This window comes from Phodopus roborovskii, unplaced genomic scaffold, assembly GCF_943737965.1.
Source record: "Phodopus roborovskii unplaced genomic scaffold, PHOROB, whole genome shotgun sequence".
Taxonomy (NCBI): Eukaryota; Metazoa; Chordata; class Mammalia; order Rodentia; family Cricetidae; genus Phodopus; species Phodopus roborovskii.
Window position 1 is genome coordinate 1,667,330 of NW_026125575.1, and position 26,338 is coordinate 1,693,667.

Consider the following 26,338-nt stretch of genomic DNA (forward strand, 5'->3'; position numbering starts at 1 on the left):
ATTTGAAAAGGCTTGCTTCCCACCTTCTGTTAACCAGGTTTAATGACCTCCTCTTGCGATGCCGAGAACTTGATACGTGGACACAAGACCTCGTTCTCCCGGCTGTTGTGTGGCTTTCCGGCTTCTTCAACCCCCAGTCCTTCTTGACAGGTATGACTAGAGAGGCAAGGTAGCAAAGGGAGCCCCAGGCACAGCCACAGTGGTGTGTCCTAGTGAAAAGCCAGCCAGGCGACACTGTCATGCTGAAGACACACGGGCAACACAGAAGCAAACTGATTGATGTTCTGGAATATTCTAGTTTGTGACCTCAGAGGCAAATTGGTCCTGCACGTCTGTCCAGCTGCTCTCTAATCTGCAATGCCCCCAGCACACTGTCGGCTCTTGGGAGCCTATAAACAGGTTTTGTTTTTACCCTCAATTCTTTTCCTCCCAAAGCAATCATGCAGACCATGGCTCGGAAAAATGAGTGGCCACTGGACAGAATGTGCCTGACTATTGATGTTACCAAAAAAACAAAGGAAGATTACGGTCACCCCCCAAGAGAAGGCGCATACCTCCATGGGCTCCACCTGGAAGGTAAGTCCACTAAGGGGTGCGTGCGGAACTGTCTTACTTACAAGCTGGTCCCTCTCTACTTACAAGCTGGTCCCTCTCTACTTGGTGAGATGGGAACCTGTGTTGATAATTATTTCTTACTCTTCCATTCGCACAATTTAAATATCTGGGTGTGTGCCTGACCTGTGCCACTCAGGGTGATGACTGCTATTTAAACTGCACCTAAATCAGATGGTGTTTAAAAAAAAAAAAAAAGCTTAAGTCCTGCATGTAATTCATAGTAACCTGCTTTTTCTCACCACCAATTCAAACCGCATCCTGTGCTTTTATTGTTTGTAGAGGTCAAAGAATAACTTTCAGAAGTTAGGTTGGTCTCTTCATTTGTTAAAGGCAGGATGTTTTTCTACACTCCAGGACAGCTAGCCAGCAAGACTGAGTCTCCTGCGTCCACCTCCCATGTTTGATATAGGAATGCTGGCATTACAGATGTGCATTTCCACATCTGGCTTCCGCTATGGGCTCTAGGGACCAACTCAGGTGATAGGGTTGCCAAAACCTTACCTTTTACCCACAGAGCCATCTTGCTGGCCCGTCCTCTACACACCCAGCTGTCTCTAAGCCCTTGGAGATGCTGTGTTGCTCGATTTGTGCATTTATGCCGCAGGACGCCACACACAGTTCAGATATTTCAAGGCTAAACTTCCAAGCTAGTTAAATGCGGTGGGAAAAGAAAGTTACAAACTTACAAACAAAAGTTGTGCTGCAAAGGGCTTGCATTTGCGAAAATTCCGTCTTACGCTTGGTGATTATTATATAAGGACGGACGCCACAGATAGGTGATAACGAGATAAAAAGCAGGAACATTTATTGCATCAAACAATTAAGAGCACTGGTACCTACACGCCCTAGTTACACAACTGTTGTCTCTGCCCCAGGTGCCAGGTGGGACATCCAGTCAGGAGCCCTTGTTGACGCCCGCCTTAAGGAGTTAACATCCACGATGCCTGTCATCTTTGCCAAAGCCGTAACCGTGGACAGACAGGAAACCAAGCACACCTATGAGTGCCCCGTTTACAAAACCAAAGCTAGAGGCCTCACCTACGTGTGGACTTTCCGGCTGAAGAGCAAAGAAAAGATAGCTAAGTGGGTGCTGGCAGGCGTGGCTCTACTGCTAGAGGCATAAACGGCCTGGGTACTGCAACTTAAATTCTTCAGCCAGGACAGTGAGCATGTCTTAGTAACGGGGGTGAAGGGGGAATAGCAGTATATTAAACAAAAACAACAAAACACAACACTAAAAACATCTACCTGGGATATACTTGTTGCTTTTTAACTTCCTCCACCATGGCTTATCTCCCCTAAGTCTCAAAAACAATGTAGTAAGGGTTCTATTAAAAAAACATAGAAGCAGCAGGCTCCAGGCAGACCCTGAAGGTAGAGGCAAGCATGCCGAGGCCTCCAGTGTCCATAACTTGGTCCGTTTTTGTTTTTTTTTTTTTTGTTTTTTTTTGTTTTTTTTAAACAATAAAAGGACACTGTACTCAGTGTGTGGTTAATTGCACTTGATCGTTTAGAGGAACATTCTTCAATATAGATTTCTAATGACCCAGAACTCAGTATCTAGAGCCAAATAAACCATCAGGTTTGAGCTCTGGTTACTCAGGAGGCAGAGAAGTGGCTGCAGGGACTGTGGGGGGGGAGCCTGAGCGTCCGCTGTGTAACTTACCTGAGCTTTTAACTCTGCCCCATTTAAATTGTGCTTTTACGTCTTCAGCAGATATTTGTATATTACAGGTCTGCGTACAGACTTCTCTGCTTTACTAGTTTTCCTGAGAAATATTTTTAAGGATATAAACTTAAAAAAACAATAAATTCCAGGAAACAAGCTTCTGTGAAGTTCAGTTCTAAGGCTAGGCACAAATGGCAGACATCTCTGTAGCAGGACTCTGGTACATTCGAGCGTTCCTTTTCCTGGCAGTGGGCTTCTACAGCTGCTTTTGTAAGCTGGGCAAAAGATGGAGAAGTTTTTGTAAGCAGCTGACCAGAAGCAAGCATGAAGCAGCATCCTAGGTTACAGTGGACCAGAATACCCAGGGGTATACACTGAGACACGGCTCTATTGCCCAGAGTACAGAACGCACAGCGTGTCTCAGCTGCACATGTCCAACTCCGTGCTCCTCAGGCTGTGGAGACCAGTGTTGTTTTACGATAGTTATCATGTAATTTGTTTTGCTCCACAGGTGGAAATAGTTTGAGCACTGTGGAGTTGAGGAATGGATTCTTGAGGCCTAGGCCTCTCCAGTACGAATGGATGGAACTCAAGGGGGTTTCTACAAATTAGCCGAGGAGAAAACCAGGGTCTCCTGCACACCTGTGCCTTGCTGGAGACTTACCTCTCCAGGTACTCCTTGACATTATCATAACCGTAAAACTTGGCCAAGTGAATGAGAATTCCAGTGGCACAGCGGCCATCTCGCTTCCGGCAATAACTGCAATTGCAAATCCCACGGCAGGGAGGACATGTCCACTCCTAGGGAGCAGTAGAGAGAGATTGTTCCTTTTAAATCCACATTCTATCCTCCAGCCACTAACACATGGTGTCCCCTCAGGCATAGTGTAGGAGGGGCTACACAAGGACCCCCCGGTAAGAATGACTCTGTGTCAGAGAAACAAGGAGACATCTGTTCTAGACATGACCAGATGGTTACCACTGCGGGGGGGAGCTATTACAAAGAAAATTTAGGTGTCTTTATGTTCGGGGGTCCTATGTGATTCACAGGTCACACACGTTTGGCACAAGAACCAGGTAAGAATTCTAGCTCTCCTGATAGATATACCCCATGACTACTGCAGAAGAGGCCAACACAGACCCCCAAAGTGGCAATGATCAGGTTCAAGGCAGCGCTTACAAGCCTTGATAGTCTGGAAAGGACATTTCGTTTCTCCTAGGGATCTGAAGCATAGACAGGATAAACACCCACCTCAGGAGGTAAAATGGGGCTGGGGCGAAGAGCTCAGTCCATGGGGAGGGCCTGAATGCCATCTCTATACTCACACACAAAGGACCTGCCCAGGCGATGTGCCCTGGGCAGGCAGAGATGATAGGATCTATCGCTGGCCATCCCCACTACCGAACGCTAAGCTAAGGCGGGACTCTGTAGAAGGCGTCCTTCTAACGACAACTGAGGTTGCCCTCTGGTCTCTGCAGCCAAGTGCACACACGTGTACATGTGCCATTGATAAGTGATGTTAGCAAGGTAAGAGACACTCAGCGTGGTTCTGGACAGCAGGAAGCACTTAACCGTGATTTACCCCCGGACATGCCAAGATGGATGAAGTGAAATCAGTCTGCTAGAGGAGAGAGGACCCACTGAAAGCAACCCTGGCTTGGCCCCTAGAAACCCCCGTGGGAGGGACCTCTCCATCAGCCACCTCTTCCCAGGAGGGAAACACTGTGTGCTTCCTTTCCCCCCACAGACTTAAGCTGGAGGACGGGAAGTGACACAGAAGGGTACCACAGGGCTCCCAGGCTTGCACAGCCTCATCAGTGTGTCCATAACAAACACACACACTGCTGCTCCTACCGGATCCAGCAATGCTGTCCTCACATCCTCTCCGTAGCGGTTCCGCAGGCACGGCCCACAGAACTGTCCCCGCACACCACCACAGCCCTGGTTCCGGCACACTGTCTTGGTATCAATGGTCTTCTGCCGGCACTGGTGGCAGGTGTTACCCTACGGGGAAGGCGAAAGAGGCGATCTGTGGCTTATGGTGACACTCATCAGATGTTTATATATGCATTTCAGAGTGCAGGAACGTGGCCTCATGCCCACAATCTAGCAGGATTATCACTAGGGACAAAGGATGGTGACCTCCACTGTGAGCTCTTCAGTTCTGGGACAGATGAGGCTAAGCAGGGGACACGGAAGGGATAGAACCATCAGGAACAGAAGAGAGACCGTTGGGGGGGGGGTCTTGAGGAAGAGATAGATAGCAAAGCGCCCATGTAGCATGAATTCTGTCTCTAATCTATTGCTGGAGACCTAGAAATGAATGTGTAAAAACTTGTTCCAAAAGGTTGGCAATTCAACTGACATTCTATTATTTTAAAACAGTGTTGAACAAGCAAAAATGATGCAGGTCATCATTTGGAGAAAGTAATCCAGCTCATACCAACCAGAAATTCTACTTTATCCTATAGATAACGTATACCTCCCTCGTCCCACTCCCCCAGATGGTGAGTATTTTACATATAAAACATATGCATGCTTTTCTAACCCAGTACCTACCGTCCAGGACACACACCCCAGGGAGCCCTCTCCCTCAAGCAGGACCACTGTGCTAGGTAGCCTGCCTTTGCCCAGTACAGTGGATCCAGGACCATAGAGCTCAGACCAAGACTTAAGGAAGATAACACCAGAGCAGAGGTCTCAGGTTGTTCATAAATGATTGTGTGGGGCTCCCAGTAGGGATCATTCATGCACGCTTTTCTAAAGGTGTCCCTTACCAGCACTTTATCGTAGACTTTATCGCGAACAGTTATGGCAACATTTTCCAAGTCGTCTTCAGTGATGTCTTTCACTGAGCGGCAAGATGATACTCGGTGACGTCGTCTGTACTTCTGGCATTTCCCCTTGCAAAGGAAAAACAGGAAACCATGGTACATGCATCAAGACACTGAAAATTAGACCAAAAATCTTAAACATGCTTAGAGATGGAAGGTTGGCCACGTCTGCTTTGTCTGTGTGGTCACTCAGGGGGCTTCAGCCCAAACCCAACCTCCCCTGGAGGGCACTAAAGCATGCTGAGGTGCTCTAAACTTTGGGGAGACAGGGAAGTGAACAGCCAAGCCCACATGGGAGGGGCTCCTAAGTTTCCCCTCTTCCCCAACAGAACTCCTGCATCTTCCATGGTGCAAAACCAAAGCTGGCAATCAAAGCCAGCCAGCCAGGAGCTCTACCCGCAGCCATTCATCTCAGCTCATTTACACAAAGGACTCTGAGGGTGATTTGCAGCTCTGCCCTGGGGGTCATCTCAACCTGTGCTCTCTCATACGATCATGGTGAAAACTCAAAGTTCTTAGCTGCTGGAACCCTTCTGACTCAAGGCTACACAGAAGCCAGCACAGCATAATGAGATGCTCGCATTTACGGGAATTAGTCAGTAAATACCCCACTAATTGTCTTCCTTCTTCTGAAACTGTAAAGCTCTTCGGTGAGCTTGGCAGCCGAGAAGGTAAAGTTTTCCAGGGCAAACTTCTCCGGGGGCCGTGCGCTCCGGGTTGGGTTCATGCGCCGTATGATCTGTCCCTCTGAGAAGGCTCGGCGTGACGTTCTCCTCTTCTGAAACCAAGGGCACAGACAGATGCATCTGGGCCCCTCTGAACAGAAGGCTACCACGTCCCACAGAGCAGGACCAGTCTGAGGAGTCAGGACTTTCACTTACAGAAGCTGAGGTCGGGGTTCGCACGGGGAAGAAATCTGGCACCGAGTTCAATTCCGCCAACAACTGAGCGAGCTAAGGTTCAAAAGAAAGGAGGATCTAAAGTCAGTCAAGAAGACATCTGGAAGCAACATCTGCTTCCTTCTGTGGCTCCCATGAGTCTCGTAACTAAGACTTCACCTCCCAAGTAAGAAGCTGACGCCGTGGGTCACCTGAGCCAATGCCACGCCCACTCCTAACATATAACACAGTGAAGACAGTCCTGTTACATTTGGGGGCCAGGAGCATAAGGTCCTGGCTGTGCCAACTGTGTGACCCTGGACATTTTACACAGCTGAAAGTCCAATGTCAGCGTGTCCAAAGAAGGGTTCAGCTAGATGAGTCTCCGAGCTCCCAAATCAATCAAAATACTTGCTGGGCCTTGAGTGGTGGCACACGCCGTAATCCCAGCACCAACCACAGACAAACACCCAACCCCAAGCAATAGACACTAATATGCACCCCACCCCCAGCACTTTAATTGGGATTTTCAGTTTTAGATTCACGTACACATTAGACCACTTAGAATAACCATGTGCTACAATTTTGTTGAGCCAAGCAAATCTGTCTGTAAAAATCAAGATTCACCCATAGTGGACTATGTTCTCTTAATATAAGGTACAGGCCTACGTATATAATGTTGTGCTTTTCTTAAAAGACATAAAAGATCTGGGCGGTGTGGTACATGCCTTTAATCCCAGCACTTGGGAGGCAGAGGCAGACAGATCTGAATTGGAGACCAACCTGGTCTACATCCTAAGTTCCAGGGCAGCCAGGGCCATTACACAGAGAAACCCTGTCTTGAAAAATAAAACAAAAATAGAAAGTCGTCAATCAAAAAGAGGGGCAATGGTGGCACACACCTTTAGTCCCAGCATTCGGGAGGCAGAGGCAGGTGCATGTCTGTGAGTTGGAGGCCAACCTAGTCTACTTCCTGAGTTCCAGGGCAGCCAGAGCTACACAGAGAAACCTTGTCTCAAAACAAAACAAGAAAAAAAGTCATCAAAGTGAAAAATATTTTAAATGGCAATTAGCAGATTTTTTTTAAAAAAAAAAAAATAGGAGAAAAAGAATGACTTTCGAGGATTAGGATGACTTACTGGCCACATATAAAAACCCCCAAACACATAGGTTGAGCTAACTGAGGCATAACCGAATTAGAACGCCTCAGGGGCTAGTAACTGGCCCCTTTCCTTCCTTCAAATGATGTCTCTGAAGGGGTGGCTTCTTCCAGGCAGCACTGCAATTCTGCCTGGGCTCAGTGACAGTCCGGCTCGTGTTCACGTCTGTCGTCTGGGGGCAGTGCAGCCGGTCAGCCTCTCTCCTCTGCGGTGCCTCTGTCGGCTTAGAACTCAAGCCCGCTCAACCTTGGAGCAGCGACAAACTGTCCCCGAATCTTCCCAAACCAGAGCTAATGGCGTAAGCAACTGCACCCCAGAGTATACTTTCCTTCCAGAGAGCAAAGCCGTAGCACAACTTTTGGGGCAGCCGGCTACAGTTCCAGTGCCCCGAGAGAGCTCACCATGGCCTTGTTCTCTTTGATATTCCTGGCCCTTTTCAGCAGAGCATCCGAAGTCTCCTGGCTCTCAGCCTTGGAGTCATCCTCGGACTCAGAGGTGCTGTCTTCCCGTTCCGTGGCCTGTCTGCAGCTTCTCTCTCTCCCAAGATCACTCTTGCTGTCCGCTAAGTGTGAGCTACTTTTACCCGGCGTTTTTGCCAGTTTTTTGGCGGGGAATTGAAAGGCTACTCGAAGACCAAAACTGCTTCTCGTGCCTCTTCTGGGTACGGCCTCCTCTTCGTCATCGGCTTCCCCTTCCTCCTCACTCGCCACAGACGCTTTGCCACTGTCACTCAGCTCTGACTCCAGGAGCTACGGGACAAAGGGAATACGGTCTATATCCACCTACCAAAACTAAACCAAACGACTGTGTTTAAAACTACTCTAGGTAGGAATGCAGGTCAGTGGCATAGAAACGATCGACACCAGTTTGGGCCCTGGGTTCAGTCCCCAGCTCTAAAAATACGTAAACAAAATGACTCATATTGCGGCAAAAGAAGTGTTCCCTTCCTACCGATACCCTCTGAACTCTCTGGCTAAACGCACATGAAGTTTGGTGATGAATAACATCAAAGCACAGGCAACCCTACGTGGGAACCAGGCTAGAAGCAGAACTCCTGCACAGCCAAGGGGTAAGCTGGTACAGCCAAAGTGTGCTACGGAAGTGTTATCAACAGAGAAAATCAGAGGCTGTGGGGGGGGGGCAGGCCTGTCTGCTCTCAACAGCAAGGAAGGGGCGTGTGAGTGAAGGTTGGGAAGAGCCCACTCCCCTGTCCACTGTAGACTCAGGATAGGCACAAATGAGGGGGGAAAAAAACAACTAAGTCAATCCTGGTACAGCCTGAAGACCAGACAACAGTCTGGGACAGGGCACATCCTCCTCAGGGCACAAGGGGTCTTCCCTTCTGGGTACCACGCCACTGTGAGCTGAAGTGAAGGCAGGCGTGGCAGACAGTGCCCCTGTCAGCTCAACGTCTCCGGGTAGTCAAGCCTACAACCTGGGCTGTGCTTACATGTGACAGTTTGTACAGAAGGCAGTAACATGCTACTGTCACTCGGTAACGGTGGGTGGCCTCTGAGATCTGATGACTCTGAGAAGTGACAGAGGCAGGTTTAATTAAACGTTCAACCCACAAAGTTCCCTTTAACCCTTCTCCGAACGGCTCCTCCTGATGATCCCAACCAACCAGAGTTGGACTCAGGTCGGTACCACGGCTGGGCTTGCCTAGTATCTGGGCTGCAACGGCCCCGGGCTGGAGAGTGGGAATCCTCCTCTCCCCTTTACTTTTTGGTGCTCCAGCCTCGGTGAGCAGTTTGGCCCCACCGCATGCTCCTGCCTCACCCACCAGACACAAAGCCACAGAGCCAACTGAGGATACCACCTTGCTTGAAACCTTCAAACGGTGACACACACACACACACACACACACACACACACACACACACACACACACACACACACAGTTAAACCTTTTCTCTCTGTACAGTAATTCTCCGATGTTTCCTTCTAGTCACAGAATGCCAAGACAGCTTTTTCAACGAACTCTCGAATCATGTTTGTGAGTGGACCTACACCGAGTTATATCAGCTCTGATGTACATAGGGTGTGACTTAAGTATACAGGCTCTAGGAAGGGGGCTTTGGGAGCGAAATTACTTTCCCTCCTTAGAAACAAAGTCTGTGACTGAGTATCACCGAGTTTAAAGAAGTCACTTAGGATCTCCCAAAATCTGATGGGTTTCCTGTCTAAGTGTCTTGCTGGTGAAAGTCTAAAGCATCTGGGGAACACTCGTGAGCAGAGTGAGGAGTGTCAGCCAGCATATTTACAGTGCCGTGAGGAGGCCAATGCCCAGGACTTCTGTGCCATTAGTGATGCCTGAGGGCAGGAGAGGGACAGACAAGGCCACCATTGCCGCTCATCATCTTTCTACAGGTTCTGTGTAGGAGCTGATGGCACCGTCGAATAGGCATAAGCTAACCTCACCTTACCAGCAAAGAAGAAAGTGGTATGTTCATTGTAGATAAATAAATAGTCTTATTATTCAGTTAGCACTGAACACTTAGATAAAATTTTCAGTTTAAGAAATTGAAAAGAAAGGCTTCCTGTTCTGGGATTTTTGCGACTAGAACCTAGGACACAAAGGACACATTAATGAAAAACAAGGGTTAACGCCTCACGAAAAGTTTGACAAACACATCTGGGGCTCTTCACCCCGCCTTGTTAACTTTATGAACATAAAACTATTCCAATAAAACATTTAAAACGGCCTGACATGGAATCCCAGTGCCTGAGATGCTGAAGGAGAAGAAATATGTGTTTAGGGCCAATGTAGGCTGTGGTTGCCACAAACCACCAATATCACCACCACCATCAACACCGCCACCAACGACGCAGTGATTTAAAGTAACCTACGACAGAAATGCTAGTGTGTGAAAAATAGCCGGCCTCAATAAATAAAGGAAAAGGTCCACAAGGAAGCCTTTTAGCAGTAACGCAGGACCAAGGGGAGATTCCCCAGGACCCCGATAGGCCTGTATCATCCTTACAGTTAGCAGAATCCAAACCAGGAGGCACAGGCCTCTCCCACTTTGCTTCTAGCCGGAGACTATGGCCTCACACCCGACAAGAGATAGATTGAAGGAACATGTTACCCCAAGGCAGAATTCATAGATAAAAAAAAGCTGAAGATGAACCTGAGGTAAACTGAGTAAGACTATGAAGGTCACCTCTATGAAGGTCACCTGGGACATGCCCCTGACCACCAAGGGGTAGAGGGGGGAGTAGAGGAGGAGTTTACCTGTGGACCTAGCAAGACCAGCTCTAGAGTAGTGATCTTTATGTTATTTGGCTTCTACCAATAAGTAAATAAACGATAGATATATGGTAGGTAGGTAGGTAGATATATTAGACAATGCCATCGTTTTATTAGTAAGGTAGCATGTCAGGGTAAACGGAGAATTCAATACAAGACTAGAAACATTACAGCCCATGCCCCTCTGTGTTGGCCACCACTGTTACCTCTGGGTCACTGTTTATGTTCACCTCGCTCTCTGTAAATCCTTCAAAATCTCCAGCTTCTGAATCTGTGTCCTCTATGAAAATCCTTCTTAGCTCTTCAGTAAGGTATTTGGAACGGAAACACACATCCTGTTAAATTAAAAACACACATGAAAACCAGACATGGCGGTAGAGACCCAGAATCCCTTTAACTCTGGGGAGGAGGAGATCTCCCTGGGCACTAGGAGTAAAGGCTGAGGCAGGATTCCCACACCCTGAACCACAGAGTGAGACCTTGTCTCAAAAATCAGCTACCACTGCCACAACACATTCATGAAGAGAAAGATGAGAAGAAACAGTGGTTATAGGGTGGGAACTTACCGTCTACTGGGCAACACTTTCTATTGGATGGGAATGTTCCGGAGACTGCCAGTGGGGGCAGCTGCACCACAATGCATGATATGGTTAACGCTACTTAAAATGATACAGTGACAAGTTCTACACGGTGTGTGTATTTTACTACAACCACCATAAACACACACAGCACACCTTACAGAAATAAAGACTTATTTATACACAAGAGATTTTAATCGATACGGTGTCTCGGTCACTCCTGCCCTGATGGGGGAGTGTTGACAGAGTTCAGAGACTCTAGCCCCAGCCACCAAAACCCAGGCTTTGGCTTTCACACAAACTGTGGAAAGAGCTGCTAGCTTCACTCTCCGAAGCCATCTGGAGCAGTCTTCCATGGGTAAATGCATATCCCCTTCGAATGCAGCGGTGAGTTTCTCCACAGGATACACCCCTCACCCATCGCTACAGATCGCTCCATTTCCTGTGACAGGAGCAGGGGGAAACAGAGAAATCTGTACCTCTCTCACCCTGGACTCCCCTGTTGCAAAACTGAGAGGTGAGCAAAGACATTTTCTAATGATGACTTTTATTGTCTTTGGACATACTACAAAGAAGGAAGGAAGCCTCAATCTCCTAAGAGTGTCTGAAAGAGAGGAATGGCAGACTGGAAGAGAGACCCCCCCCCCAATGCAGCTTCCAGCAAGGTCACAACACTGCACCAGAACTCTGGTCCCTGTCCCCACTCCCAATCAAGCATCAAGCAGTGACCCCTCATAACACCATACTTGGTTGCCACCATATCATTGCTGCCTTTCTCTGGCTTTAATTATACACTTCTTCAGACTCCGATATATCTTTGGGGAGGGGGAAAAAAAAAGAAACATAAAATAGAAATATATAATAGTGGGAAAACTTGCAAGGTAGTGGAGAAAGAAATGCCTACAGCTAGCAGCAAGATTAAGAATGTCCCCTATGAATTATAGGTAATTGGAATGGGTTTGCTCAGAGCTAAATTACTTCCTTCTTTTGTTGCTAGCTGTGGTGCAGCTGCAAAAAAGAAAAAGAAAGAAAAAAAAAAAAAAGAGAAAAGGGAGTTTCAAGAGAAACTCAAATTGTATTTAAGGGAGGGAGCCAGCCCAGAGTCAGCTACACACAGTGTGCAAGTTGATGCCCTTTCCCCGAGCTGGACAAACTGAATCACAAGTGTGTGTGTGTGTGTGTGCATGGGGGGGGTCAGGTGAGCATTAGACCAGGGCTGAGAAATTAATAAAAGAACAAGTGTGGGGCTGGAGAGATGGCTCAGTGGTTGAGAACGCTTAATGTTTTTTGCAGAGGATACAGGTCCGGTTCTCAGTGCCCACATGCCAGCTTCAAACCTCCCCAACTCCAGTTTTAAGGGCTCACACGCCTATTGCTGCAAGTGGTGCATGCACACACGTTCAAGCGAACACTCTTACACATAAGATAAAAATAGAAAGACGCAAGTACAACACAGCCACCTGCTAAGGAAACCCACCAAGCACCGGAGTGCACGGAGTGCAGGAAACATCTGGCTAGCCCCTGGGGGGTCGCCTCAATGCATACATTCAATAAATATCCAAGGCTCCTATACAGAGTCTGAGAGAGAAGATGAGTCAAGCTCAGAGCAACAAGTTCCAACCTGCCTGGCAGTTTCTATCCCAGAGAAGGTGAGCAGTCCTGGTAGGGTTAAAACGGCTTTGCTACAAGCTTACTCTCCTCTCACATGGCCGTACAAAGCTAATCTCCACCGCACAGCCTCGCCATGCGCTTGGGTAAAGGCTCCCACAGCTCTCTGCTTTCTGAAAAGCTGTTCACTACGCTGCCAAGGCAAGACCAAGGAACACAAGTGTCTACTACGATTAACACTGTAAGCAAGAGAAAACGGCAGAAGCAATTGCGTCAGTTACTCTGATGCTCGCGTGACATGAAAAAGCACCGGACAGCAATGACCTGCGTACCAGTGAGGCGGACATGTTCCAACTAGAGCTGATGATAAACCCCCATGGGTGCCTCCTGTGCGTGGTGACCCAGAGTGCTGCCCGTCTGAAACCAGGCAGCCTAACAAAAGTCAGAGCCAGGGAAGCTAAAGAGCATCGTGTAAGTATGATGCCCCCCTTCAAGGAACTTGCAAGCTGAGGAGTCAGATAGGCCTACAAGGACTTAGAAGGCAGAGAAATACACTCTATCACAGAGGGGAAAGGAATCCCTCCAGTGTGTGTGTGGGGGGGGGGGCAACAGCTGACAGGAGATTGGCTGTGTGGAGGGATTGGCCAGCATCTGTGCTGTGCAGAATAGGTGAGAGGAAGAAGTACCAGGGAGGAGGAGATTGACAAGCGGTAGCCTGGATCGGAACAGCCAGCCTCACTCAGCACTGTTTTCAATGTGGGACCTTGGCTAAGTCGTTGGTGTCCCTGAGCTTCAGTTCCGTCTGGACTCCACCCGCCCTGGAGTCTGGAGTAACTTCAGTATCTGTATAAAATGTGACTGGCGGATGGGACTATGGACATAGTTGTCATAGCAGCAGAAGCAGCAGATGTCCCCAGTGCCCACACGCCTTGTACTTCTCACAGTCCCTTGACACGATGGCTTAGGCACCACCCTCCCTCTCTAACCATGCACAGCAAAACTGGGGGCTTCTGAATAATGACAGAGCCTAACCTAAGCTCAGCCCTTCTGCTACTCTCAACGGGGTTAGCTGACTCCTCCCCAGGCGGGTTAAATTTACAGCCTGTTAGTGGAGGTCAGGGTGCAGGAACAATGAAGAACTCGAGACTATGTCACGGAGGCTGAATAATCTGATTGGCCACTGTGGTGCCAGGCTTCGTATAAAGCTCCAGGGATCTAACTCTCAGAACTGTAACTCCTGTCACTTCCTCAGAAGTAATTAAATAACATTCTCCCCAGAAGGGGGGTGACAGAACCTTGTGCAGGACCCATACAGGACACCTGTCTCTCAGTCACACACTGCTGTGAGCTGTGTGGGAGCGTGGAGCAAGCGTAGCCCGCCCTTGCCAGTGTGTAAGAGGAGGGAAATAGAGCCCACAGGTGACAGCCAGGGGAAGAAAGAAAGTAGATTTAATCACGTGACGTCCCTTCACTGACAAAGCTGTCCGTGGCCAGGATTACGGCAACAAGCACGCACAGAATCCTCTCACCTGCTTCTGGAGACAGGAAGATAAAATCTGAAACATAGTACCCAACGATGCACCATTTCATAAACTTACGACTGCATTGTGAGATGAGAGAGTAGCCTGCACCCTGCTGCAGGCTCCCAGAGGGCCATGCCTGCCTGGAGAAGAAGGACTCCTCCTACCTGTTTCTCCAACTCCAGTGAGTCCAAACTCTCGAAGCTCTCTGACAGGGTTTCCATGGGAACATCATCCCGGAAACCCACAAATTCTTCGTCGTCACTGGGAGCATTGAAGATGTCAGCTACTTCTTTGGGGATCTGTTTTGGATGCAGAAGAGAGGGTGAAACCAGGATCACTCAGGATGGAATGAACACATCGCATCCTTTACCACAGCTGCTCCCAAGATCCCTGGAACCCTGAGCAAAGGGCTTCAGCTGAGACTCTCATGGTGGATAAAAAGTGGGAGACATAACCAAATCTGTTCCAGTTCTAAATGTATACATACCTTCCCTTCTGGGTAACATACAGTCATTCTTAGACAGAAGCTACTTAGCATCTGAGAGGTCAATGAGCTCCTCCTCAAGGTAACTCATCCATAAGTGGTTCTTGTAAGGAAATACCAGGCAGTAAGCTCTTGGCTTACTTCTTCATTTTTGGTTAGCCTGTGTTGGTTCAGAGATGCATGCCCAAACAGTGGCTTTCCCTTTTCTACACTTGAAGTCAGTGGATTAACTTGGAGAGAACTTACAGGCCTTTAGAACGGTCACCCCCCCTCCCCAGAGACCCATGTCTACTCAATCTAACAAATATGGGTCTGCTGGGATACATGTATGCTGACTACCTGTTTTCTCCCACCTACTTATTAAAAACAAAACAAGAAAAAGCAGCACCTACAGACTCATCATCTGTATGATGACACCATTTGTCTGCACATTTGTTCTTTATCAGGTTACATTTTTCTGGAGTTTGTCTCCATCCACAGAAAGTCCTCTGGGATAGCTAACTTATTTAATCTGTGTGTACACACAGTGCTTAGAGAGGAGTCAGGGAAAGTGATACGACTAGACATAATCAAAAATAAAAGAACTAAGCCAAAGTCAGAAAGATAATTACATATATATATATACATACATACATATATAGTGATCCCTAGATTATTTTACGAATTAAAGTCATATACACGCATATATGGCATGAAAAAAAGATGTCAACTGTCACACACAGCTAATGGGAGCAAAGGCCGGAGAGATATTTTCCTAGACACCTTTTGGTGGCTCAGCTACCAGAACTCACAACTCCAGAGTAACACAGGCAGTACTTACACAAGTCCACGTCAGCCATCACCCGAGAAAGGCGCGGTGCAATTTCAGCCTCTACCCCTTTTGACCTCTCACCAAAGTCTGTTTCAACACATGGTTACCAGAGGAACACCATCTGTGGATTTCAAAGTCAGTGCAGGGAGCAGAGAAAATTCAAGGCAGGGATGAACTACTGGCGACGAACGTGGGGACCATGCCTGGGCAGACGTGTCTGTGTCTGCCTAATCTCCGCCTGAATCCACAGGTTTTCAACCTGCTCTGGCTTCATTACAGATTGGAAATAAAAGACGAGCATTCCAACAACGCACCACACAATCTAGGCGTGTGCAGGGCTTGCCCTTACTGCCAAATTCTAAACGGTATTGAAAGGCTTTCCAAAAGCTTGCTGTTCCTTTGGCAAAGGATGGACATACTACTTGATCCTCTGGGTTTACAGGCCCTAGAGTTTAACATGAATCTGCAACAAAGAGGTCAGGTAGGCCTAGGATCTAGTTCTGAGAGCCCAGGCGAGGGTGGACTCTATGAACACCCGGTGCCGGGCTCCAATAAACCCCTGTTGAGAGCGTATTCTGCTCTCATCATCTTTTCCTAGGACAGCTAAGTTCATCTCATTTTTCCACGGCATTTTTTTTTTTTTTTAAATTACTGAACAATTTTTTTTCTGTTATTTTCTTTCTTTGGTCTTCACATCTCTTTTTTTCTGTTGTATTTTCAGTAGAACTCACATGTGTGCCTGTGTGCATGGATACATGTGAAAGCTAGATTGGCTGCTTTTCTCAACCTCCTTATATTTTTAAGAAAAGGTCTCTTACTTAACCTGAAATCCACTGACCCAGCTGACCTAATGGGCCAATGAGCTTAGGAATCTCTTATCTCCACCTTGAAGCACTGGGATTACAGGTACTAGCCACCACAGCACCCAGTTTTCACAACGACACTGGGGATCTAAGCCCAGGTCCTTGTTTCTTGTACAGCAAACACTCCCACAACACAATCTGAAGGTCAAATGACTTGTGTATTAAATGGAAGGAAGCTGAAAACGATCTAGCGTAACTATTACTTTATCTGATAAGTAATAGTTATCAGACTTCAAACCACAATCAGAGAAGATAAAGGAAGCCACTACACATTAACAATGGCCACACAATTCAAGATGTAACAGTGGTAAATACGTATATGGACTACACATTTAAGCTCTTAATTTCACAAAACAAGCATGGATGCACATAAAAGGTCAGAGAGGCTCTAATAAAATAAACAGGATGACTTTCATACCCACCCCTCTCATCTTTAAACAAATTATCCAAACAAAGGTGCAGCTGAACTGCACCAGAGACCAAATAGTTTTACACATCTATGGAATATCCCACCCCACAGACACAGAATACATTCACTGTCTCAGCAGCTTACACAGAGGACAATCTAGGTCACAAAGCCAATCTCAACAAACACAAATCAAAAATATGTCTTGTGCAGACTAAAGTAATGACACACAGACTCACTAGTTTGTGTTGTAGAATATTATTTTAAGGTGTGTCACATCTGTTCATGCTGTGGAACTTTTGTTTGGTGATGCAAAGGTGTGTGGCATTCCTTTACATTGCATTTGTTTAACTCTGTGAAGCTGTGTTACTTTGCTTGTCTAAAGCACCCGATTGGTCTAATAAAGAGCTGGGCAGAAAGGATGGGTGGGGCTGGCAGGCAGAGAGAATAAATAGTAGAAATACAGGAGGAAAAAGACCAAAGAAGCAGTTAGCCACCCAGCTACATGGTCAGACATGGAGTAAGAAGGAAAGAAAAGATATACAGAAATAGAGAAAGGCAAAAGCCCAGAGGCAAAAGGTAGACAGGATAATTTAAGAAAAGCTGGCAAGAAGGCAAGCTAAGACCAGACATTTATAAGAGAATAAGCCTCCGCGTGTATTTATTTGGGAGCTAGGTGGCAGGCCCTACAAAGAGAAAAAACAAAAAAAAACAACAACAACAACAAAAAACAACTAAAAGTGGGCTCTTAGGCGGGGGGGGGGGGTAGCATTTTAAATAGGATTGGTGAACTCTGTGCTAATATAACAAAGATACAAATTAGTAAGCTCAAAGACAAAAAAAAAGGAGAATTTACAATAGATTGCAATGAAATTCACTAGAAAATATCTTTAAGAGGTATAACCTGAAGAACTAGACAATGTAGAAGAACTTTAATAGATAAACTCCCAGCCGCATATGACCAGCCGTTAAGAGGATAAAAACCATTTAAACAGCAGGTAATGAAAGTACAGCAGTAAGAGCCAAAGAGAAACCCTGGATCTGACTGACTTGTTAGAGATGACTCACCACCAATGCTCACCTTTTCCACAACAGACAGAGAAGAACAGACTCACTCTATGAAGCCGACAGCACCTTGATACAAAACCAAATAAGGACACAACAATGAATAGACCAACATCCTTAATGAACATAAGCCACAATTCTCAATAAAATTTGGGCAAACCAAATTCAAGACTAAAGGACCACCAGCAAGATGGGAGCTCATAGGACACAGGTGAGCTTACTAGTCTTGCTAAATAGACATGGTATCAAACTACCTTCAGAATACATATCTCTGTAACTGTAGATCAGTGCAGCTGTCAGTCCTCATCAAAGCTTCTCTGTGCAGTGGATGATAGTCAACAAAGAAACTCACAACTGGTCAACCTGGAGACTATAAGTGTCTAAGGCAGCAGTTCTCAACCTGTGAGATATCCTGCACGTATTTACATTACGATTCATAATAGTAGCAAAATTTCAGTTATGAAGTAGCATCAAAGGGTCACAGCATTAGGAAAGTTGAGAATCACTGGTCTAAGGGGTGCTGGGCCATAAATGGGGCATCTCTATCTGTATTAGTTCCTTTTTCTGTTGCTGTGATAAAATATGACAGAATGCAACTTAAGGAAGAAAAGCATTCATTTGGGCTTATGGTCTCAGAGAAGAGTCCAAAATGGCAGAGGAGGCATGGCATCAGGTAACCAGAGCAGGAAGCTAAGAGGTCACATCTCCAACTACAAACATGAAGCACACGCACACACAGAGAACAGGAAGAGGGGCAAGGCTATAAACTCTCAAAGCCCATCCCAGTGACATGCTTCCTCCAGAAGGGCTGTACTTCCTAAAGAGTTCACATCTTCCCAGACAGTGTAATCAACTGGGAACCCAGTGTTCAAATATGTGAGCCTATCGGGGACAATTCTCCTTCAAACCACCACACCTCCTTGCACCAAGATTCAGGGGACAGTGCGGAAGAGGGGTCAGAAAGACATTTAAGAGCCAGTGGTTGGGTAAACAGAGTCTTCTAGTGTCCCTGTACTCATGAACGCACAACGTAGACTCAAGCTACTCAGCACGCCCATGTGGATGGGGGGGGGTCATGTCAGTAACTCCCAACTCTCTCCCAGGTATTAACAAATGACTGCTTCTAGGGAAGGCAGAGTCAGTTTTCATTAGGTGTATGGCCCCTGTAGGTTGACCTGTCCCAATGGATGGCCCCACATCCATAATTAAGGGAGCAGTATAAATTGGACTTGGTCAGTAATTTAAACAACAAAGGCCATGACTGACGTTGAAGGGAGTGAGAAATCTATCTGGAAGGAGAGAGTAAATATGATCAAAATACATTATATGCATGTATAAAAAATCAGTTAATAAAAACTTAAGTAAAACGGAGAGGAGAAAATGAAACCACATACCCATAACCAAACTACTTCATTCCGGGAATGTAAGGATATGCAAACCATGAAATGTCACACAGCACATAAATGCACTTCAAGGATAAAAATTACAGATTATCTCAACAGTGAGTCAACAAAATTCAACATCCCTTCATGACAAAAGACAGAAGACCTGGGGATAGATGGGAAGGACATGCATCAGCATAATAAAGATACAGCAGACCTACAACCATTACGATACTACACAAGGGAACACTGCGAAGTATTTCCTGCAAGGTTAGGAATGATTTAAGGGTACCCATCCTCTCCATTCTAAATCAATGTAGCATCTAAAGTCTAAACTAGAACAGAAAGAACAGACATATGATCAGGAGCCAACAACCATATTACCCATGTGTGCTGACAACATGATCCTACACTTAAAACTCCCTACACACTCCAGAGAACCCTTAGCATTCTAAGGTAGCTACAAAACCAGCATATAAATAAATAAATTAGCGGCTTTTCTACATGCCAGCAATGAACTAAAACCAGGCATACAACTAAACAGAGAAATCAATCAGAGGCTTTTCCATACGCCAAAAAGGAACTCACTAAGAGAAAAATCAAGAGGGATAATAAAAATCTCACTCACCACCCCCCCCACAGAGAGAGAGAAAGAGAGAGAACACGAGATCATCTAGGAATAAACCTAGCTAAGGAGATGAAAAACATGAACAAAAATACTACAAGACACTGAAAAAAATTTTAAGACACTACAGGACAAAAAGATCTCTCACACTCAGGAATCAGAAATATATGTATATATGTATGTATACACACACACACATATATATAACAAAACAAAAAAGTTTACAGATTCAATGCAATGCAATCCTCACCAACATTCTAGTATCTTTATAGAACTAAAAAAAAAAAAAAAAAAAAGAACAAAAACCCAACCCCAGTGTTCAAATAGAAGCACAAAACACCCCAACAAGGCAGAAGACCCACAGCACCTGACCTCAGACCACACTAGAGTCACAGTAACATACACTGACATAGTCCTGGCATAGACACAGACAAACAGACCAGTAGACCAGAAGCCCAGAAACAAGCCCACACACTACAAGAAAGGTGTCAAAAACACTCCATAATAAATGGCGCTGGGAAAATTGTGTGCCCTCATGTGAAAGACTGAATTTATTAACTCTCACCTGCATTAAAATAAAATAAAATAAAACTGGATCAAAGACCCAATATATTAAAATTCCGAAGCTGCTACAGGAAAACGTAAGCAAAACATTTCAAGCCACAGGTGTAGGCGAGGGCTTTCTAAAAACTGGGGCTGTGTGGCATTAAAATTCCTGTACAACAAAGGAAACAATCACTGAAGGGATGGTCTACAGGAATGGGGATGTCATTTGCCAACGGGCAGGAAATTAAGCACTAGCATCTGCAAGAACTCCAGAAAGCCAAATTACCTAGTCAATAAATGGGCTAGTGAACTGGGTAGTTCTCTACAAAGAGCCGAGAGTCTGGAGACCCAGCTAACCACCCAACACCCTTAGACAAGGAGGAAGTGTAAAATAAAAGTGCTTTAACGTTCTACCTCACCTCATGCGGAAGGGCAGAGCAAAACAGCAAGCAACACACGCTGGAGAGGCCACGGGCAAGAGGAATCCTTATTCACTGCTGGTGGGAATGTAACCTGCATAGCCACCATGGGAATCAGCGTGGAGGTTCCTCATAAGGGTAAAAATGGAGATATCCGTGACCCAGCTGGTAACCTCCAGGTGCATACACAGCCATCTCAGTCAGCGGAACAGAATGATGTCACACAGCGCCTTTACTAATAATGCACTGTCTATAACAGACAAGACAGGGAAGCAGCCTGGACGCCGGCCGGCCGGCCAACAGATGAGTAGGAACGCAGCATACAGCAGAGGCTCGCAAAGGAGTTTTATTCAGCTCTAACAAAGACCATCGCATTTGTGGGGAAATGAATAGAACTGAAAATAATTGTGTTCATCAAGATTCGCCAGAGTCAGAACGACAAACACATGCTTTCTGTCTGCTGGAATCTACATGTATGTTCACATCTACATATATAGTGCACGGACATAGACTGTGAGAGGGAAGGAAGAGGTCTAACAGGAGAGGAAACTGGAGAAATATGTCCCCAGAGTGGGAGCTGTCTGAGGAGGGAGGGGCCCGGTAATACGAAATGAGTGTGGACGTGGGGGGCGGTGAGTGTGGGAGCGGACCGGGGTGTGTGTGTGAGGAGTGAGTGTGGGGTGAGCAGTGAGTGTGAGGATGGTGAGCAGTGAGTGTGGGGTGAGTGAGTGTGAGATGGTGAGGCGTGAGTGTGGAATGGTGGCGTGTAAAAATGTATGATGAAGTGTATATTTGAGCCTGAGATCACAGAGATCCATCTGCCTCTGTCTCCTGGGACGAAAGGTGTGTGCCGCCACCACCTGGCCTCTATGGCTGTGGCTGGCTTTGCATTCTCATTTTCACACAAGCTTTATTAGATCATAAACAAAATATCGCAAGTGCTGCGAGCACGTGAGACTGCGGCTGAGAACCGCACCTCCTCCCTGAAGGCAGGGTTAGACACACTACACACTGCCAGGGTTCAGCCTCAGGGCTGTCCAGCCTCCCTTACACCCCAGATTCCAACCCGCAGCAGCTACCCGAGTCCAGGACAGAGTCCAGCTTGCCGCATCCTGCCTAAGGAGTACTGATAAAAAGCTGCTAAGTTCTGCTTCTCATCAAGTACCTTCCCAGTATCCCCGCAGCACAGGAATACTTTAGAACAGTGGTCCTCAACCTGGGGGGTCCTCTGAGACCATCCACAACCACTGATATTTGCATTACAACCCGTAACAGAAGCAGAATTACAGTTATGAGGTAGCAACGCTAATGGTCTCATGAGGAACTGTACAAAAGGGTCGCCAGAGTTATGGAGGTTGAGAACCACTGCTTTAGAGGGTTCCGTACCACCCTGGCTACTGCCAACCCAAATCTTAACCGAAATTCCATTTACTGAAAGAAACCAATAAGCTATCAAGCATGCCTCCAAGTGCCAGCTGGCTTCCAGTCAGGTATTATGAAAATAAACCAATGTAAGACATCATTAAACTTTTATATCCTACAATTAAAAGTATAACTTTAATTAAGGCTTAGTTTTTCTATTCCGCAGACACTTAAATTTACCATTCCTATATTAAAATATACCACCTAGCTATGGGGAACATATTCACCATCTATTATTTTTTCTTTCTTTCTTAATATGATGCTTGGGGTGCGGGTATCTCATGTGCCACAAGCTAGCCTTTAACTTCAGCTCTCCCTGCTTCTACCTCTCCAGGGCTGGGATCACAGGCATGCACCAGCAGGTTTTGTGTATGCCAGGGAAGTTCCCTGCCAATGGAGCAGCGTCCCTGCCTCATCCTTACTGAAGGAAAATAACAAAACCCTCATTTAAAGTCAATCAACTAAGGGCTGATGCTGATACAGCCTCAGGAAATGCTTTTACTCCAGGAATGTGCGTGTGCATTTCACCTGGAAACAGGATCCATGGTAAGCAAAACCCTGTCAATGTGGTGCACACCTTTAGTCCCAGCTCTTGGGAGGCAGAAGCAATCGGATCCCTTGTGAGTTCAAGGCCAGCCTGGTCTACATAGAGAATTCAAGGACAATCGGGGACACACAGAGAAACCCTGTCTCAAAACCAGAGAGAGCAACAACATAAAGAAAGGTTGTGATGATGGAAAGGTACCAAGAATTCTGACGCACATCTACAATCCCAGTATCTGAGGGTCAGCCTGGGCTACATGGTGAGAAGCCATCAAGAAGACACATAGAAAGTGTAAAAGAAAGGCATCCAGAGCCTGGTAGCACGTCTATAATCTCAGCTACTCCAGAAGCTGCAGGAAGATCCAAGGACTGCCTAGGCTACAGAGTCAGTCTGAGGTCAACGCGACCTACTTACTCTCAAAAAGGATGCTGGTGATACAAGTCAGTATCAGTAGAACACTTGGGCTCATATGCTTAAGGGCCTGGGTTTACTGCCAGCCCCGCAAAATTATTTATTTATTAACTTTATTGTGCAATGATACAGCTAAATGCTAATTAGAGGAGCCTCACATCAGATCTGAAGACATAATAAAAGACCGGTGGTGGCTCACGCCTTTAGTCCCAGCACTGGGGAGGCAGAGGCAGGCAGATCTCTGTGAGTTTGAGGCCAGCCTGGTCTACAAAGCTAGTTCCAGGACAGGCTCCAAAGCAATACAGAGAAACCCCGTCTCGAGAAACCAAAAAGGAAAGAAAGAAAAGAAAGTAAAAGGCAGGCAGGTTATTAAGTGTAACGGACTTGGAATGGCTACTGTCTCCAAAAATTCAAGGGAGGAACAGTACCATGGTAAAAGATACAGATGCCAACAACTCAGGATCAACAAGGATGGGATAGTAAAACAGCCCAGAAGAAAACCGAGGGCTTCAACAATAAACCAGCCAAAAGACAGAACACAACTCAACAAGAGCATGTAATTTTCTCGAGTGTACACATAAAATGATCCACTAAGCAGACCAGACCACATGCCGGACTATACATGTGTATAGTGTGATACTTTTTAAACACTAACATCATTAGACAGTCTTTTCTGGCACGTGGGATTTAGAAACTGCAGGAAAGCAGGCAAGTTCACAGGTAAGCAGAGAAGAAATCACAGCAAATGGGCAAATATATATAAGCTGAGGATCCCTGAGGATCTCAAAACTCCAAAACCCGAAATGCTAATGCTTCCAAATCCAAGCTGTCCCATGATGCCACAAATGGAAAATAATGTAACATCATACCATGATGATTTTGCTTTGTTTTTGTTTGTTTTTCAAGACAGGGTTTCACTGTGTAATCCTGGCTGTCCTGGAACTCATTCTGTAGACCAAGCTGGCCTCGAACTCACAGAGATCCATCCGCCTGCCTCTGCACTAACAACACCACTCTGCTTAATGGGACAGTTTTATAAACAAATAAATTACACTCAGCCTATGTGTAGAAGGTTCTGTGTTCTGATGAGTTCCATGCCAAAATATATTACTAAGGATAAGCAAATACTCAAGTGAAATACATGCTTTCGGTCTCAAGTATTTTTGCATAAGCCAACATACAACCTGTGCCTCGAAGTAAACAAACCCAAATCTGTGTGTTCGGTCTGGGACAGGCACAGCTGTAAATGTGCAAATTAAAAGGAAGATCATTAACTTCATACAGTAAGGAACCAGAAAACACACAGCAAAGTAGACCCAAAGCCAACAGAAGGAACTACTAAAGATTACAGCCGTGACGGGTAGGGGATAAAAATCACAACAGAGAGTAAGTGATAAAAACAACGTTGGTTTTTCAAAATATTAACGAAATTGGCAAACCTTCTGGTTCACTGACTTGAGAACATGGAATCTTCAAGCACTAAAATCAGAAAATAAAAGTAGGGACATTATTATTAAGCTTACAATGGTATTTTTAAAAAAGAATTTAGGAGACCTATAGACACTGCCACAACTTGACTCACTTGGAACACATTTCTGGTAACTCCCAGCTTGCAGACTGATTGACAAAGAATGAGAAAATCTGAAGAGACCTACAGCTAGTAAGGGTTTGGATCAAAACTGTTCCCAGAAGTAGTATCAGAAGCTGACAGTTTCAGTGGTAAATTCTGTGTAAAATACTTAATAGAGTGATCAATACCAGTCAGTCCCAACTCCTCCAAAGAAGCTGAAGAGGAAAAGAACAACAACAACAAAAACACCGTTTAGTGTCACATAGGAGACCACTACCTGATACCAAAGCCAGACAAAGACCCACAAACCCTTTCACACAATGCCAGCAACACAGAAAAGAGGTGTGCACACGACCAAGCTAGATGTGTTGCAAAAATGCAAAACAGCACAACATATGAAACACTAAAAACACATTATATTGAAATCAAGGGGGAAGAGATCATCACAGCTAATACAAAAAAGGCATCAGAGAAAACTCTGAGAAAAGCATTATCAACAATAATGGAGGGGAACGGCACCAATATATTAAAACCCAGGATTGTATACCCAATAGTGAATATGATCCTTAAGACCAAGAATGAGCTAATGCCTCCTTTCACCTCTGCAACAAACCAGTCTTGAAAACTCAAGCAATCATGCAAGGAAAAAAAAAAAATAGATAAATAAAAGGCATCTGGTTGAAAATAAGTAAAACATCATCTGTTACCAAACAACTCTCCGGTGTGTAGCAAAACAGGAGAGTCCTCAGAAGAGTGGTCAACACAAGTCGATACACAGTAACATTCCAAGACATAAAGTCAAAGAGTAACTAACAGGGCAGCATTTCTGCCACTAACAATCAGGAATCTGACAAATCGCAAAACAATTCCATTTACAGAGCATAAAAAATGAACAACGGGGCAGAAGTCTTACATACACCCAACTACAAAGCCTATTTTATGACTTGGGAGACACATGGGAAATACGCATCCTCCTCCTCTGTCCCTGGATCAGACATGCAAGGCTAAAAGGTGACATCAGGTCTAATCAATCACTGTCTTTTTTTTTTTTTTTTTTTTTTTTTTTTTAAACAATCTATCACCATGTGTCTAGATTGGCTGCCCAGAAAGTCCCAGGCATCCTCCTGCCTCTGCCACCCCAGCACCGGGATTAGAGTCATACACTGCCAGACCTGCTTTTTGTCTGTTTGTTTTTTAATGTGGGTTGCTAGGGATCTGAATCTCACACTTGGCCAGTGTTCCACTGACTGAGCCATCACCCAGCCCCTATTTAAAACCATCAGCGCATAGTTAAGAATGCTTGCATTGCTTTAAACGAAAGTTCTGGCATTCCAAACGGAAGCTTTGTACCTACCACTTCCTCTCCTGGGGATTTTGCATACATACTGCCATCATAGGTCATCCTGGCCCTAGGTCACTCAAAGGACAATCACAAAGGGGAGAGTTCGAAGCCTGTCACTAACAACATCAAATACACCCACACCTCTACCAGAGGCTCACAATAAAATGGTTTCTCAGGGCTGGAGAGATGGCTCAGAGGTAAAGAGCACAGGCAGCTCTTACAAAGGTTTCCAAGTTCAATTCCCAGCAACCGCATGGTGGCTCACGACCATCCGTAATGAGATCTGGTGCCCTCTTCTGGTCTGCATACATACATGCAGGCAGAACACTGTA

General features: G+C 45.9%; 2 protein-coding genes across 4 annotated transcripts in view; one reads left to right on the plus strand and one right to left on the minus strand.

Annotated features, from left to right (window-relative positions):
* Positions 1 to 1,847, plus strand: part of Dnah11 (dynein axonemal heavy chain 11) — a 294,048-nt gene extending 292,201 nt beyond the window's left edge. The window contains exons 80-82 of the mRNA XM_051177827.1: positions 38 to 150; positions 436 to 576; positions 1,491 to 1,847. Of these exons, the coding sequence (XP_051033784.1) occupies positions 38 to 150; positions 436 to 576; positions 1,491 to 1,738 (502 nt within the window). The 3' untranslated portion in view covers positions 1,739 to 1,847. The remainder of the gene's footprint in view (positions 1 to 37; positions 151 to 435; positions 577 to 1,490) is intronic.
* Positions 1,404 to 26,338, minus strand: part of Cdca7l (cell division cycle associated 7 like) — a 32,764-nt gene continuing 7,829 nt past the window's right edge. Inside the window, exons 2-10 of one of the 3 annotated variants that reach the window (XM_051177824.1) lie at positions 14,281 to 14,415; positions 10,614 to 10,742; positions 7,559 to 7,906; positions 6,001 to 6,072; positions 5,727 to 5,894; positions 5,063 to 5,188; positions 4,140 to 4,289; positions 2,949 to 3,085; positions 1,404 to 2,559 (exon numbers count right to left, since the gene is read on the minus strand). In XM_051177824.1, coding sequence (XP_051033781.1) covers positions 2,541 to 2,559; positions 2,949 to 3,085; positions 4,140 to 4,289; positions 5,063 to 5,188; positions 5,727 to 5,894; positions 6,001 to 6,072; positions 7,559 to 7,906; positions 10,614 to 10,742; positions 14,281 to 14,415 — 1,284 coding nt within the window. In that variant the 3' untranslated portion in view covers positions 1,404 to 2,540. Of the gene's footprint in view, positions 2,560 to 2,948; positions 3,086 to 4,139; positions 4,290 to 5,062; positions 5,189 to 5,726; positions 5,898 to 6,000; positions 6,073 to 7,558; positions 7,907 to 10,613; positions 10,743 to 14,280; positions 14,416 to 26,338 lie in introns of all 3 variants that reach the window. The other 2 variants (XM_051177823.1, XM_051177825.1) reach the window with 2 other exon arrangements.